Source organism: Rhincodon typus, chromosome 31 (assembly GCF_021869965.1).
Source record: "Rhincodon typus isolate 14 chromosome 31, sRhiTyp1.1, whole genome shotgun sequence".
NCBI classification, from domain to species: Eukaryota; Metazoa; Chordata; class Chondrichthyes; order Orectolobiformes; family Rhincodontidae; genus Rhincodon; species Rhincodon typus.
The window spans coordinates 24,231,812-24,249,261 of record NC_063362.1 but is presented as its reverse complement, the minus strand read 5'-3'; the positions used below and the strand labels follow the sequence as shown (position 1 = coordinate 24,249,261).

At 40.6% G+C, this 17,450-nt stretch overlaps 1 protein-coding gene across 2 annotated transcripts in view; it reads left to right on the top strand.

The window, feature by feature from the left end:
- The window catches only part of vps13d (vacuolar protein sorting 13 homolog D), a 259,288-nt gene that overhangs the window by 35,972 nt on the left and 205,866 nt on the right, over window positions 1-17,450 (top strand). For both annotated transcript variants that reach the window (XM_048615025.1, XM_048615024.1), the window contains exons 11-19: window positions 425-644; window positions 2,840-3,022; window positions 4,086-4,216; window positions 7,176-7,239; window positions 7,739-7,918; window positions 12,419-12,549; window positions 13,837-13,969; window positions 14,553-16,793; window positions 17,219-17,376. In XM_048615025.1, coding sequence (XP_048470982.1) covers window positions 425-644; window positions 2,840-3,022; window positions 4,086-4,216; window positions 7,176-7,239; window positions 7,739-7,918; window positions 12,419-12,549; window positions 13,837-13,969; window positions 14,553-16,793; window positions 17,219-17,376 — 3,441 coding nt within the window. The remainder of the gene's footprint in view (window positions 1-424; window positions 645-2,839; window positions 3,023-4,085; window positions 4,217-7,175; window positions 7,240-7,738; window positions 7,919-12,418; window positions 12,550-13,836; window positions 13,970-14,552; window positions 16,794-17,218; window positions 17,377-17,450) is intronic.

The following is a 17,450-nucleotide window of genomic DNA, read 5'->3' as shown; positions in this document are numbered from 1 at the left end:
TCTATGATGATCATGGGATGTTGCAAAAATAACATTCAGCACTTCTAGTTCTTGCAATCCGGGAGTTGAAGGAAAGTAAATGAACATAGCAAGTGAAAATAACTACTTAAACAAAATATGTAATTATAATAAAAATATTAGCTCTAGGAATGCCAATGTCAGGCATTCACTTGAAAGCATCCGAGACTGGCAGATTTCAAAGCATGAGCACAGCATCTGGGAAGCTGTAATGCAGTCCATTTACCATGGCACAATATGTTGAAACATTTCTCAGTTGTTGATGAGTGAGACGCTGTTTGTAGATTGTCATTCATACCAGTCATGTAACTGTTCAGCATTTAGGATTGCTTATAACTCACCTGGGAAGTCTTTTTGGAAACGACTGGAGGTTTAAATTTCTGTTTCTTTTGGATCATTCTGATAGAGCCTGCGTGAGCCACCATCAGAACCTCTAGGTTCTTCCTCATGCTCAGAATCTATGCATAAAAATCGCAGTGGCATGATCCAGTACCTGCAGTCTTGGTTCCCTGGATGGGGTGGCTGGTACGGCTACTCCCAGAATCCTCAGCAGACGGAGCAGGGTGTGACTGTAGAGGGCCTGACAGCTGAAGAGCAACAACAGTGGAGTTCAGAAGAGGATCTAGGTAAAAGACTTATATTTGTGCAATTGCTTCAAAAATAACAATCTGCGTGACTGCAGTTCGCATTGAGCTTGATTTCATTTGAAACTTTGTACTTTTAATATTTGTGAAATTTTATTTTAGGAGCAGTAAGTTTATGTTGCACTTAAACAACTAGCTAACGTGTCTACCCGACGATGGTATCAGTGTCTTAATTCAGTCACATCTCCACCTTTGACGTGTATAGTTCACTAATACTAATTGGAATGATGCTGTCCGTTAATGCAATGAATTATTTAATCAGGTTAAATGCAGTCAATTAATATGAATTTCACACATCGTATTGTCTTCAGGATCTTCATCGGTATTAAGTGTGGAGTTCCAGACAGGTAGGAAAGCAGTTAAGTGGCATTCAGTCAAGAACCAGCACTGTGATCTGGGATATTTACATCAGTCACCTACTTCATTGCTGACATTTTTTTGAAGCACATTTGAATTATTGTTGAACTCTCTAACATTCATTAACTATGCAAATCTGGAAATCGCAGCACGAGGGAGGAATGAAGATTATAGAACTGACCTCAAAGATTGCTAATTATTTTACCAGACTTTGTACAAATTACATTTTAGTTTATTTAGATTTCTGTGCATCTAATGAATGCTCTGCCACAAGTGCTGATTCCCAAAGGATCACAACATGAAAGGAGGTGCTGTTATCCTAGTCTTTTTCGATCAGTTTCAACCCCCACGCCCCACCCCAACTCCAGATCAACACTTCCACAGATGACAGGTTCTAATTGGTAACTATCATGAGGAAACATTTTCTAGTTGTGAACTTCGAAGTCTAATCATGAGGTAGTTGCTATGCTCCCCCAGCTGTTGTTATTACTGGACACGTCAGATCCCAGACTGAAACCTGGCTTGATAGATCATATTTTAATTTGTTTTGGTTTTAAAATGTCTGTCATTGAAACATAAGCATCCGGTGCTTAATAGTAAAGCAGAACTTTATTCGCAAAAGAAATGAGTAAAAAATGAAATAAACCAAACAATTTGCTTATAACATGCATTCAAAGATCTTTAAACCCACAGTATAAGTCTAAAATCATCAATCCTGAAACATGCCTTTGTAAATTAAAAAGAAAATAGCAACTTTTGTGTAGTACCCAAAGTTATGGGTATTTCCCTTAAGCTTCAAAAAGGGCTCCTGACCCTCTAAACTGGAGTTTGTTTGGTTGCAGAATTCTTATCTATGCACTCAAAAATCCATTAATTCCAAAGGTAGGCTAAGAAAAACTGTTTTGAAATAAATCAAGATGGCCACAGAAATACTCGAAAATTCATCATTAACTTCAGACAGTCAGAAAAATTCATGTTTCTCACTAACCCAGAATGTAAGAATCTACACTGGGGAACTTGATTAATGATTTGAATATCCTGTTCATTGTCACTGGACATCTATCAACATGTACATAGTGACAATTGCTACTGTTGAGTTTTATTTTGTATTTCTTAACGTTGAGTCTTCATTAATGCACTCATTCTGACAGTGGTCTCAAAGTTAAGTAATTAAATTGAGTTACTTGAATGCAGCAATGTGCAAACTGGATGACACAACTAGTAAACATTTATATTGTTCTCCAGTTGAGAAAACATGGCGTTTTTCCAGGAATGGATTTGGAGAAAGATATTCTGCTGCAGTGGACATTTCTGAAGTATTTGCATGTTTCTACATTTTACAAAATGTTTAAATTTAGCCACAGCCCATGTGAAAAGTGGCACATAATATCCTTGCAGTTTCTGATACTATATCTGGAAAATTCTCGATTGTCAACTGTCTGCTTTTTTGTTACAGCAAAAGGTTGATGTGTTTTTGACACCCCTTGCACAGCTAATTTTAAAATGAAACTTAGGCTCCAGGCCTCTTACTGCAGCACAACTACAACCTTTATTTTGTTAAGTTTGTGACCAATCAATTTTCATTCACAGTACACAATACGGATGTATCCTTACATGATGCCTTAGTGTAACTGGGTCTCTCACAGCAGTGCTGAAGGGATTCATAATATATTGTTGATTATTTCAAATTTTAAACACTGTACCTGGTTGATCATCAGGCTGGGATACTGCAAGTATGAGATAATCTGATAATTGTTTCCACGTTATGCTATGTAGTTTCTCTAAAAATTCCATGGTCAACTTTTCTTTTTGTTTTTTAGCTGCTGATGAAATCTTTGACACCATGACTGACACATCGAACATGAATACATTCACAAGGAGGGACCATGTGTTCATCAAACTAAACTTCCTGCTACAAAGGGCGACTGTCAGTTTGCTCAAACATGATAAAGACATGGGCCTTGATGAGACAGAGACAGCCTTTGTGGACTTGGAATTTTCGGGTAATTTATGTAGATGCTTGGGTTGCAAAGAAACTCTGGAGCCATTTTAGTTATTTATTTATTGTGAATCCTTGTTGAAAGACCAACTCTCCTAATGTAGAGCACCACTAACAATGTCGCTAAAAGGAAGAAAAATTAAAGGATAAAGTAAAAGTGATGCTTATGTGATCTCAAGACTGGATTTTAAACCTTAAGTGATGATAGTAGAAAAGGCAGGCATTTACAGCTAAGTGATACATATGTTACAATATCCCTGACTACATGAATGTCACTTAACTCTGAGTGCAGGCCATTAATCATGAATATTAATTATCTAACCAGTTGTGATGGCGTGTTCGAGGCATTTACCCTAAGGCCAGCCTGATCTTATTGATCAAATTTTAAAAATCAGGGCATATTCATTTAAGATACATAAGGAAACAATTTTTTCTGAGTCTTTGGAATTCCCTTTCTTTAAAAGGCAGTAGATGCAGAATCTTAAATACTCTTAAGGCAACGGTAGATAGATACTCGGTTACCAAGGGGATAAAAGATTACTGGTGAGATGCAATAATCTAATTAAAATCAGACATGCCATGATCTTAATGAATGGTGGAGCATGCTCAGAGGGCCAAGTGCCTTCTCTTGTACCTTGTTTGTGCATTTGTACATAGCTGAGAGATGCAGGAAAGAAAAGAAAGGGAAAGTGTTTCGGTTCCCACCTTGTATTTGGTGAGCGTGATGGCATGCCTATGATTGTGAAGTTGGATTTGCAGCTTTCCACTTGTCACTATTAAATATTTTGCTACTCCAGTTGCTTGAACCTTCCCTTTTAAAAATAAATCTTCATTCCTTTTCATTTTACAGTACGGTAACTTTTAGAAACTAGTACAAACTTTATTAGCTCAGCATAGAAACCTTGGAGAAAAGAGGATGGATTATATTTAGGGATGTCCGTTAACCATCTTGTCCGTTTTGGTTTGAGGAAATTGTTCTGAAAGTGCAGAAACATTCGATTTTAATGAAACATTTTAAAATCCTGGGATGGGAGAAACAATTACAATGTTTTGTTCAACCTTTTCAGGAGTGAAAATTGGCGTGGAGTCCTCCCCTCGCACAGAGTCATCTTTGTTCTCCGTACAGCTGGGAGGCCTGTTCCTGCGAGACTTGGCAACACAAGGATCCTTATTCCCTGTCCTAGTTTCACCCAAACCGGTAGGTGTCAATACACAGCAGTTATGTTTGAGTCTGTAATTTCCCTGTGTTTTCTCTGTAGCCCGACAATTTTTTTTCTCTCAGATAGTTATCCAATACATTTGTGAAAGCAACATATTCGTAAGAGGTACATTTTACATCCAAACTACATACTACATAAAAGGAAATTTTCAGCTGGTCATCTTTATTTCTTTTTCCTGTTTTCCTTAACTCAATGACTTCTGGCTCTTAACCCTTCAGCCAATGGAAGCAGTTCTCACAATCTCCACTATCCAAATAACTCCTGATTTTGAACACTTCTATCAAATTTCATGTTAATCTTCTTCGAGAACAACCGTAACTTCTCCAGTCTGACCTCTTAAGTAAAGTCTCCAATTCCTGGAACCATTCTTGTAAATCTTTTCTCCACCCACTCTATTGCCACCACCTTCATTTCTCTTCTCACACCTACTGGAATTGGGGAAGACAAAGCAGTGCTTACCTCTGTTAGAATTTTCATGGAAGCTTATCGCCAGATATTGTAGCTTTAGGGATGTCACTCCATGTCAAACATGGCTGACTAGGAGACTACTTCCTGTATTGGAAGGTCTAACAATTTGATAACTAACCTGCTTTGCCATGTTATAAACATACCTTCCACGATCATCAAGTCCTGACGTAGAACTCAAATCCAGAGCCACCGCCACCACAACACACTCTTGCGGCCCCCCCCCCCACTACACACACCAAAAAAAATTGCCTTCACGTTGCTTAAAATGTGTTGTGTCCAGAATTATATTAGTACTGGTACAATTCTCCAGTTCAGATAGATCCGTGTATCGTTGCTTCCTTAGTATTGTAGCCTATGCCTTTATTTATAAAACACAGGACCCTGTACGGTTCTTGAACTTCTTGCTCAACCAATTTGTGCACACATGCCCCAGGTCTCTCTACTCCTACATTCCCTTTGATCAATGTAAGTTTCTTCTCCCTCTCAACAATGACTGGGTCTTTTTATTATCTTGATCCCACTATCTGGAATTCTAATCTTTAAATCCTGGTCTGTTGCTGCATCTTAGCTCGCTTTCAAGAGTATCTTTGGCCAACTCTTGATTGATTTATTGACGTATACCGAAATATAGTGGACAGCTTTGTTTAAGAGTGATCAGGCAGATCATAGGAAGCAAAGGATGTACAGGTCAAAAAAGACGTAGGCGGAGGCACACAGATTACACTCCACAGGGCATCCACTAGGCAAGATCAATGTTAGCAAGATTTGAGGCTGAAGAGTCCATTCATCAGCCTAAAAATGGCCAGGAAGAAGCTGTGCCTGAACCTGCTCGTGTGTTTGTTCAGGCTTCTGTATCCTCTGCCTGACGGAAGAGGTTGTAGGAGGTCATTACCAGGCTGCTACGGGTCTTTGATGTTGGCAGCTTTTCCGTGGCAGCGAGCTGTGTAAATGGAGTCCATGGATGGAATTTGGCTTCCGTGATGGTCTGGGCTGTGCCCACCACCTTCTGTAGTTTATTACAGTCCTGGGCGGAGCAGTTGCCATACCAGGCTGTTACGCACCCGGACGATATGCTTTCAATGGTGCATCTGTAGAAGTTGGAGAGGGACCTTATGGACATGCCAAATTTCCTGAGCTGCCTGAGGAAGAAGAGATGTTGTTATGCTTTCTTGACTGTCGCATCTACGTGGGAAGTCCAGGACAGGTCCTCAGTTATCGTCACTCTGAGGAACTTGCTACTCTTCACCCTCTCTTCACCCTCAGTTCCGTTGATGAAGATGGGGACGGGTTCTCCTCCTTTCTTTCTGAAGTCAATGATCAGTTCTTTAGTTTTGCTGACGTGGAGAGACAGCTTGTTTTCATCGCACCACGTCACCAAACCCTCTATCTCCCTTCTGTAGTTTGACTTGTCGTTAAATATCTGTCCCACTACGGTGGTGACATCAGCGAATTTGTAAATAGTGTTCGTTCAGATTTCGGCAACACAGTCGTTGGTATGCAGGGGGTACAGCAGGGGGCTGAGGATGCATCCTTGCGGGGCTCCAGTCTTGCATGTTATTGTGGAAAAGGTGCACTTACCAATTTTCACTGATTGCGGTCTGTGGGTCAGAAAGCTGAGGATCCAGTTGCAGAGAGTGGAGCTGAGAGCAAGGTCACAGTTTTGAGATCAGTCTGGAGGGGATTATGGTGTTGAAGGTGGAGCAGTAGTCAATGAGCTAGAGTCTGGCGTGGGTGTTTTTGTCCAAATGTTCCAGGGATGAGTGCAGGGCTAGGGATGTCGCATCCTCTGTGAACCTGTTACGTCAATAGGCAAGCTGGGAGACTGGAGTTGATGTGGTCTGTGACCAGCCTCTCGAAGCACTTCATGGTTATTGAGCTGTTATTTCTTCCTCCCTAGTCATACTAATGTTTGAGTCACCTTTGTGAAAAGTCTTGGAATGTTTATTTTTGCTAAAGTTATTATGTACATGAAAATTAATGTTGTATGTATAATCTTTGCAATAGGCTCATGATGTAGCTGATAAAAGTGTTCATAAAGACTTTCTTGTATGCATTTGTCCCAGGAAATGTTCGTTTTATCATCTATATTGATTTGTTTATACTCCGAGCCAAATCTCAAAATTGGTGCATGGATTTTAGCAGCGTTTATTGGGATATAGTTGGATTCAAGTCCAGGGACTGAATCAGTTGATGTTGTGGAAACGTAGACTAGGGTCAGCTTTTATAACAACAATTGAAAATTTTTTCAATTGTATTGAGTTATATTTAATGATAAATTTGTAGGATTTCTCCCTTTGTATTCCATTGTTTAGATCTTTCTAGGAGAAGGAAGTGAAATGTCGCAGCAAGATGCAATCAGCTTGATTTGCATTAACTCCTGTTGTTCTATCTGAATGGAATCATAGATTAGTAACGGAGAACAGTGAGCCATGTAAAGAATTGAATCTGTATGAATCCTTTCTGTTTCAGGAAAAAGATGCTGCAACCTTATCTCAAACATTGGGTTTACGCTCCACATTATCTGAGGCAACAGGTATGCATCCGGGTGGCATTATGCTAGAATATTAATTTTCCTTTTCATGACTGAGAAATATAGATAAAAGCCATTTAAAGTTAAGAATTAGGCACCAGAAATCGCCAATTTAACGCTAGTATCAGAAGTAGTTTTCTGAGATGTGCCCTATCCTGAATTGTTATGAGGGAATGTTAAGGAGAGAAAATCAGTTTATGAAGTACATACAATATGACTCTGACTTAAATTTATTTAAACCAAAAATTTTTTTTAATCTTTTTTAACTTTTCACAAATTATTTTTGAAAGAAGGAGCGTTGGGAATGTCGAAATTGGTGCTGTTAAGGATCACCTTCGTGCTTTGGACTTGTACTTTGTGATTCAATACAGCATGTTCTGTTGAACAGATTTTCCATAATGAAGAGATAGCACCAGTGCTGGCAAACATTGTGAGCATCATATTGCACAAGGCATTGTTGTTTTTTTGGAGTTGGACAAATATTGCTTCTTATATTTTACAGCTTTTGGCTCGCTATGTAAGATGCCATCTGTATTTGAAATGGTTTACGAAAAAAATCCGATTCGCAGTAACTACGAGAGGAGATTGGAAGTCAGCACTCGGCCTCTTAATATCATCTACAACCCTCTAGTAATCAAGAAAGTTGCAGATTTCTTCTACAAGGGCAAAGTTCATACCTCAGGTCAGGAAAAAAGAATGAAGTAAATTCAATGGTATTTCCCAATAAGCAATAGAGGATGATTTTAACTGTTGATCCACATCTTCAGCAAATCACAGCTTGCATTTGTAATTACATTTGTAGTTACAGCTAGGGGAGAAAGTCAGCCAATTTTCCCAGTTTTACGGTGAGGAAAGCACCAAGCTTAGCTATAAAAAGTATATAACCTGTTCTTTTTTTAAATTCCTACAGTGTGGAAACAGGCCATTTGGCCCAATAAGTCCACACCAAACCTCCGAAGAGCATCCCACCAGACCCATCCCCTCTGCAAGCCTGCATTTGCCATGATAACACATCTAACCTACACATCCTTGAACACTATGGATAATTTAGCAGGGCCAATCCACCTAACCTGCACATCTTTGGACTCAGGAAGCCAGACCACCCGGCAGAAACCCATACAGGCACGAGGAGAACACGCAAACTCCACATAGACAGTTGGCCAAGGCTGGAATCGAATCGCTGACTCTGTGAGGCAGCACTGCTAACCACTGAGCCACCATGCCACCCCAAAATCCAGCTCTCCCCTTCAGTACTGTTAACTGTTATCTTAGTAAAACTGCATGTCTGACATTAATTTTGGATCAGCCGTAATTTCTCCCTAATAACTGAACCTGGTTATGATGAACGCTTGTATTTTTGGCCCCAGACATAAACTTTGAGTCCTTTACCAACTTCATCCATCTTTCCAGCACAGTCTTGTGTTAAAGTAGACTGGAAAGACCTCAACTATTCAAACCTGAGTAGAATTTCAAATCCCATATTCTCTCTGAGGCGAAGACTACCTGTTTCCTTCGCTGTAACATTTCCCACTAGCCTTCCTTGCTTCAGACCATCTGTTGCTGAAATCTTCAGTAAGGATTTGCCATTGTCAGACCCACTAATACAAGCTCTCCTTCTTAGCCCTCTCCCTGTGTAAGTTTGTTCTTGCCCAATCCTCTGCCTCTATTCTATCTCCTAGCAAGTTGCGATCATCCATTATTCTGCCGTTATTGACTTTGATTGGCTTCTGCTCCTACGATGCTTCAGACTTACAATTTGCAATCTTGTGCTTACCTCCCTCTAGACCTAACTCTGTAACATGCTCTAGATCCACAGCTCCCTTTGTATTTTAATTCTTGCCTCTAATTCCTCTCATCACTCATTATTTGCTATGCCTTTAGCTGTTTAGAAGGGGGCTTATGTTATGAACTTCCATCCATTAGTATGCTTAAATCCCACTTCTTCAACCAATGTCTTTATTTCTCACACAATATTTCCTTTGGTACCTACTGATTTCTCTCACTTTTGGAGGTTTCCATGGAAGGTGTTAAGTAACTGAAGCTTTTTTTTTGTAGCTGTCCTTCCGTATATCCTGTTAAGAGTTCTTGTCATTTGTAAGCATGCCAACTTGGGTGAAGTTCTGTAGGATTTCCAGCATTTCCAGAACAATATTCTGGTGAGAAGTTGATGCCATGTAATGAAGGATGAAAATGTAGAAACAAAAAAATTATATTTTAAACTATTCAATGTTTTTTTTTCAGGTTTTGTTCTGGGGGTAGTAATGTTTTTAAGCCTGTTGCCTATGCTAACATTGCTTAGGAATAAGGGAGAGGTTTCAGTAAGGAAAAGAAGCTACAATATAAACAGTGTTCTCCCACAATGTGAACTACAAGAAGAAGAAATAGAATATAGAACAGTTACAGCATAGAAACAGCCCTTCGGCCCACAATGTTGTGCTGAACATGACGCCAAATTAAACTAATCCCTTCTGCCTGCCCTTGGTCACTATCCCTCTGTTCCTTGCATATTCATGGACTTATCTAAAAGTCTCTTAAATGCACCTTTCATATCTGCCTCCACCACTATCCCTGGCAGCATATTTCACACTCCTACCACTCTCTGTTTTAAAAAAAAACTGCCCCTCGCATCTGCTTTGAACCTTAGATGCATGCTCGCTAGTTTTAGACATTTCAACTCTGGGAAAAAGATTCTCACTGTCAATGCTATCTGTGCATCTCATAATTTTATAGATTTCTATCAGGCCTCCCCTCAGCCTCTGCCGCTCCAGAGAAAACAACCTGAGTTTTTCTAGTCTCTCCTATAGTTCATACCCTCTAATCCTGGTAGCATTCTGGTGAACCTCTTCTGCACCGTCTCCAAAGCCTCCACATCCTTCAAGTAATGTGGCAACCAGAATTGAATGCAGCATTCTAAGTGTGGCTTAAACAAAGTCTTATAAAGCTGCAACATGATACCCTAACTTTTGTACTCAATTCCCCGACCAATAAAGGCAAGCATGCCATACACCACCTTTACTACTCTGTCTACTTGTGTGGCCACTTGCAGGGAGCTATGGACTTGAATTCCAAGATCCCCTTGTATATCAATGCTGTTCAGAGTCCTGCCATTAACTGTATACTTTTCCTTGACATTTGATCTCCCAAAATGCAGCACCTCACACTTAGACTCCATCTGCCATTTCTCCACCCAAATGTGCAACTGATCTATATCCTGCTGTATCCTTTGACAGCCTTCTGCACTATCCACAACTCTACTGATTTTTGTTTCAGCTGCAAACTTAGTAACCCACCCACCTACCTTAAGCACTCATTTAGGATCTCACGCACATCCTCTGCCTCAAAACACCAGTCCCCTCCTTTTATCCTGAAGTGGTCCTACATTCTCCCTAGTTATCCTCTTGTTTTTAATGTATGAGTAGAATGCCTTGGGATACTCTTTAACCCTATTTGCCAAGGTCATTTTGTGGCCCCTTCTTGCTCTCCTAATTCCTTGCTTGAGTTCCTTCCTGCTTTCTTTTATATTCCTCACGGGCCCTGTCCGATATTAGTTTCCGGAACCTTGCATATGCTTCTTTGCACTTTTTGACTAAATTCATAACCTCCCTCTTTGTCCAAAGATCCCTTACCTTGCCATCCTTGTCCTTCCTCCTTACTGAAACATACCAGTCCTGAACTCTCATCAGGTCTTAAACGATTTCCACATGTCAAATGTGGACTTGGCTGGTAGCAGCTCCTCCCAGTTAACACTCCCTAGCTCCTGCCTAATACTGCTGTAATTTGCCCTCCCCCCGATTTAGTACCTTGCCATAAGGTCCTTATTCATAGCTGTCTTAAAACTTAAGGAGTTGTGATTACTGTTTCCAAAATGCTCTCCCACTGAAAGGTCAGTTGCCTGGCCAAGCTCATTAGCCAGTACAAGGTCCAGTATGGTCCCTCTCGTTGGACGATCCAAATACTGTTTGAAGAAACCCTCTTGGATGCACTTTTTTTCCCTTTATTCATTGACGGGATGAGGATGTCACTGGTTAGGCAGCATTTATTGCCCATCCCTAATTGCCCAGAGGGCAGTTAAGAGTCAACCGCATTGTTGTGGGTCTGGAGTCACATGTAGGCCAGATTGCAGTTTCCTTCCCTAAAGGACATTAGTGAACCAGATGGATTTTTCCTGACAATCGACAATGGATTCACGGTCATCATTAGATTGTTAATTCCAGATATTTATTGAATTCAAATTCCACCATCTGCCGTGGCAGGTTTCGAACCCTGGTCTCCAGGACGTTATCTGGGTCTCGGGATTAACAGTCCAGTGATAATACTACTGGGCCATTGCCTCCCCATAACAACTTAACAAATCTGCTGCGTCCAAGCCTCTTGCTCCAAGGGAGTCCCAGACAATATTGGGGAAGTTAAAGTCACCCACAGTGACAACTCTGTTTTTATTGCACCTTTCCATAATTTGCCTACATATTTGTACCTCAATGCCTGGGTTGCTGTTGGGGAGCCTATAGTATAATCCTATCGGAGTGATTGCACCCATCTTATTTTTGAGCTGTATCCATATTGCCTCAGTGGATCAGCCCTCCAGTACGTCCTCTCTGGGTGCAGATGTAACATTCCCCCTGATTAGTGATGCAATTCCTCCACCTCTTTTACCTTTCTCTCTATCTCATCTAAAACAATGAAACCCTGGAACATTACTTTGAGCAGCCAGTCCTGTCCCTCTCTCAACCAAGTCTTTGTAATGGCCACAACATCATAGTCCCATGTACTGACACCGGCTCTAAGCTCATCTGTGTTACCTATAATATTCCTTGTATTGAAATAAACACATTTCAGCCCATTAGTACCATTGTATTCATTTACCTATCTCTGCCTGTCCTTTCTTTCTTATTTGTTGGTCCTAACACGTACCTTCTCCTCATTCCCTCCACTTGCTGACCTGGTGCTCTGGTTTCCAGCCCCCTGCCAGTTTAGTTTAGATTACCTGAGAAGGGCAAGATATTCTGATATTCCATAAATAGGGTTTGTTTAGAAGAAAGCTCATCCAACTGTTTATTTTCCTTTTTGTACTTGCATTAAATCACGCTGCATTTTTTGTCTTAGTTTGTTAATTAGAATCTGGAGCTTTCAAAATGATACCTTTTGACATTAGGTTATGGATTTCTTTTCCCCACTTTAATAGGCTTTGGCTACCAGTCAGAGCTTGAACTACGGGTAGCGGAAGCTGCTAGACGGCAGTACAACAAATTGAAAATGCAAACAAAGGCTGAAATCAGGCAAACCATTGACCAGCTTCTGGTGGGCGAATTCATTGTAAGTTGCATTCTACATTTTCTAAAATGTGCTGCAGTAATTTTTAAAATTTGATCAATCTGTTCAGATGTTATTACACATCTCTGGAGCAGGTGGGACTTAAACTCAGGCCTCCCAGACCAGGAGTAGGGACACTACCACTGCTCCACAAGCAGGTTACACTAATTTTTAATAGAAATGTATAATTTAAGCAATTGCTTTCATTGTTGCTGCACCTCTATTCCAAATAGACCGCCTCACAAATTCTTCTTATCACACTTATTCTGAAATTAAGTGATAAACTTTTTTTTGATGAGTTGGATAGCAAACTTCATCAGTTAGAGTGGCTATTCAGAATTCATGATCCAAGGCATTTCCGACCAATTAAATTCATGGATGCTAAGTCATACAGTTGATGAATCTAGTTTAATGGTCCAATGTAATATCAATTCTTGTCATGCCATGTTCTGTTCCAGCATTGTGCTGTATTTCAATTCCTTATTATCAGATATCAAAGTATTAAGACCAGTCTGACCTTTTATAAATGCCACCTAAGTTGTCAAATTAAAATGAGCATCCTTTGAATAGAGCCTTTACCACATTTTTGACTAGATATAATGCTGTACAATGTTAAAATTATCTATCTTGAAATGCAAGGTCTTCCTATGATGGACATGGCTGTTGGACGAATATTAAATTCACTATACGTTCATGACTTGTGTTGTATCAAGTCTGGGATAATTATTCAGAATGAAGTAGGAAAGACGGAATAGACTTTATCCACCATAGTTATAATAAATTGCAAATGTAGCATTGTCCCATCTGTGACGATGTACTAGTTTCCATTAAACTGGATTAGGGCCTATTCTAGTAAGCAGTTAATTCTGGCTAGGGATAGCCACCGTAGTTACAGAACTGATCCTATAAGATTGGGTTAACAAGAATTCCACTTGAAGGGCAGATCCCCTCAATTGAATTAAGTATTACTGAGGGTTGCCTGACTGCATTTCGGCCAATCTCCAATTTGGGAGTGAGTGTGGATTGGGGCAAACTGTGATTACAGGGTACTTTCCTCACCTGTTGTGTGCAGCAAGGTCAAAACTACATAACAAGGGATTTACAAGCAACTCACAGATTGGTTATTCTACTTGTGCTACAGGAGCTCATGCAAAGAATTGGGTACTACATTTTTAAACATCTTGGAATTTTCTGCCCTTAGTCATAAGGTCAGTGGGAGGTTTCAACAGGAAAAATTGGCACATAACAGTGTTATCTAAAGATATTAATGGAAATTTTTGTTTTTGGTAGGAAAATGACAAACGCTGGATGATGAAATTAGATATCTCCGCTCCTCAGGTGATTTTCCCCGATGATTTCAAATCCCCAGATTCCGTACTTGTTGTTGTGGATTTAGGTCGAATTCTGCTGACGAATATCGGAGGTAAACTTTCTTCAGTCAGTTATCAATGTCTCTCCTAGTAAGAGTCACTTGGAGTTCTTAATGACATTGTGGATGAGTGCTCTGTTTAACAGGTTATGAGCTATTCACTAGATCAGCTTCATTTGTTTCCATGTAACGGTTAATGGGCTGTGCATCAGACCATAGTGGTATTTAAGGAGATGGGGATCTTCCCTGCTGACAGGAGAGTTGGTGATGTCCCTGTCTCATATCTTTTTGGGAATTGAATGCCTGAGTCTGTCAAATAAAGTGCCAATTAGGCATGTGATTGAGTAGGGGGAGAGCACGTATTTCATCTCAGTTTTCTGTTAAATCTATATAAGCACATCAGGGTTCATTCAACATATAGATACTGGTGGGTTTACCAAGAAAATAATTGCTGGGAAAATACGAGTTGCTCGCCACCTGAAAGATAGATTAACATTTGAATTAAAGAAGATTGTGCTTGAAATGTTGGCCTGTCTTTCTTTGAGATGTTCATCTGTTGTAGCTCTTCATTTGTAGCATTTTAGCTTTAATTTAAGATTTCTCATTGTCCTCTTAAATCCATTCTTTGTATTTACAGATGAGCCAAAAGGTAGAGGCAATGGAGGATCTTCAGTCCAAGACGAAGAGATCAGTGATGACGAGTACAAGACGCCACTAGCCACGCCACCCAACACCCCTCCTCCAGAGCCCAGTTCTGATCCTGGAACAAAGACCCCAGAATTCCTGACTTTAGGATTTACTGAGGAACAACTGCAGCAACATTTTATCAACAATAAGCTGTATGAGAAATACTGTCTATCCTTCATGGACATGCAGATCATGGTTGGGCGAGTCATGGACAATTGGAAGCATGTTCAGGACAGCGAAGTTGGGCCAACTCACGTCGTTGAGAAATTTAATGTGCTGTTACAGCTAGAACGGCGGTTAATGTACACCTCTGATCCAAATCGTCCTGGTGCGATGCTGTCTGGGACCTTGCCTGAGCTGAAAATACACGTGAATGAGGATAAAATTACAGCATTGCACAACTTTTTGTTGAGGGTGACTGCTTCTGAGGTGCAGCAGAAAATAGGTGAGCAGCAATCTCTGCGACGAGAAAAAATCTTTAAGAAGGTGGATAGCCGAGGGAAGCTGCTGGATTCAAAGATGAGCCTGACACAGAGCGTAATGTCACTTGAGCAGCATACTCGTGAGGTATTGGTGGAGTCCAAACTACTCCTAGCAGAATTCAAAGTCAATTACATGCAGCTGGGAGTTGAGAGTTGTGGACGATACATCTCTGTATTGAAAGTTTTTGGCATCAACTCCAACTTTGTGAAGAGGCCCTATGACAGTGAAGTGACACTTACTGTACATGGATTATTGTTGGTGGACACTGTCCAAACCTATGGTTCAGACTTTGACTTGCTGATGGCTTCCCACAAAAATTTGAGTTTTGATGTTCCCACTGGCAGTCTTCGAGATAGTGGAGCACAATCCCCTGTCTCTCCTCACTCGTCTATTGCTACATCAGTCAATGGTACCTCACTGGATAAGAATAAGAACACACTAAGCAACACTTCAGCATTAGAAGAGCAAGTCACTGCATCCTGTCCTGCTCAGGACCAGGATGTCCTAATTAAACTGGAATATCAATTTGTGAGCTCTGACTGCCCATCTATGAACTTGGACAGCTCCTTACAGGTCATGTCATTGCAAGTTAATAATCTGGACATCATCCTTAATCCAGAAACCATGGTAGAACTCATTGGCTTCTTACAGAAATCCTTTCCAAAAGGCAAAGAAGATGCAAGTCCACAGCCGTCACTTGTAGATCCAGCAATGAGTTTTGAGGACCGAGAATCCATTCAGTCTACCTATGATCAGAACACACAGGTGGCAGTAGAAATCCATCGGCTCAATATACTGCTCCTCCGGACTGTTGGGCTTGCAAGTGGAGAGAAATTGGGAAGAAAAATTGCTACAGCTAGTATTAATGGCACAAAGGTAAATGTTTCCATGGGTAGCCGATTTGAAATGCATGGGTCTCTTGGCTGTCTTCAACTTGTAGATTTGACCCAGGATGAAGTAAAGAACCATTTTGTGGTGAGCATTGGAAATACAGAAGCATATGAAGCAGTAAGTGACTTGGGTTTCTTTCAGTCGGTTTTCATGAGGCCTGAAACTGAGATGAACCACAGCGAAGCACTGAGCTTTAAATTTATCGAACAGTCAGAGGAAGAGTTTTTGCTGAATCTGCACATGGCGTCATTACATTATAACCATTCCCCAAAAATTCTTAAAGAACTCACCTTATCTATGGATGAACTCGAAGATAACTTCCAAAACATGTTGAAGAGTGCAGCGTCCAAAGTTTCTACTGTCCTGGTAAACAAAACAGCAGAGTACAGTGAGATGGTTTTGCTTTTCGAGAAACCACGGAAGGCACGGGACACGTTTGGTTTTGAGCTTGAAGATGATGTAGATGGTGGGATGGTATCTCCTCAACAGAACCCAGTAAAATTAATTTTGAACATTAACATCGAGTCACCAGTAGTCACAGTCCCACGGAAACCTGGAAGCTCTGAGTTGTTGGTTGGGCACTTAGGCCGGACTTCAATCCAGAACTTTGTGACGGGCGAGGATGATTCTGGGAGAAACCGGCTGCAGGTTGAAATTAAAGACATTAAATTGTATTCCCTGAATAACAATATACGAGGCTGCAAGCCAGATGCCAGCGAGTCCTCTCGGCCAAGTTCAGGTGCTGCCAGTGTCTCCAGCCAGGAAGAACTGCACTTCACACGGCAAGATTTCTTCAATTCCGTGCACAAGGGTCAAGGTCAGTTCACAGTACACAACTATTTTTGTTTTATGCAAGCCAAATCTGAGTGAAGTCACTGTTCCCTAGTGGCTTAGTCAAACAATGCACTGCCCACTGTGAATATGAATCTTAGAGCCCAAGAAGCTGTTTTGGCTTTATTGTGTGTGGGAATGTTGAGAGTGGACTCGGGCAGACTTGACTGTGAGCTTTTCCTGACTGACATTCAAAGTCTTTGAAGTGTGGAATGGCCACTTACTTGGACACTGCAGAGTGTCTCACCTCAATGGAAATATGGAGAGAAAATTGAGATTTTATTTCAAAATGAACCACTGAAGTAATCATTTAATGCTAATTGGTGCTCAAGAATACCTACTTCTAGTTAAAGAACACTACTTCATTTGGTGGAGTTGTACTACCTTCATATTCTTAATTTCTCTTTCCAGCCTTTCATATCTTGAATGACACCACAATTCAGTTTATTTTGGAGAAAATTCCAGTTGAGTCAAATCCAGGTTCGTCTTTCCCAGTTGAAAATTCTTCAGATTCCTTTGAGACCACCAGTAAGATGAAGATTGAGGGAAAATTTGTCAATCCTCTTAAGGTAAAGTATCAGGGTCATTCCAGTTTCTGCAGATTACATTTGTAATTAGTTTTCTAATTGTGTGGAGGCAGCCT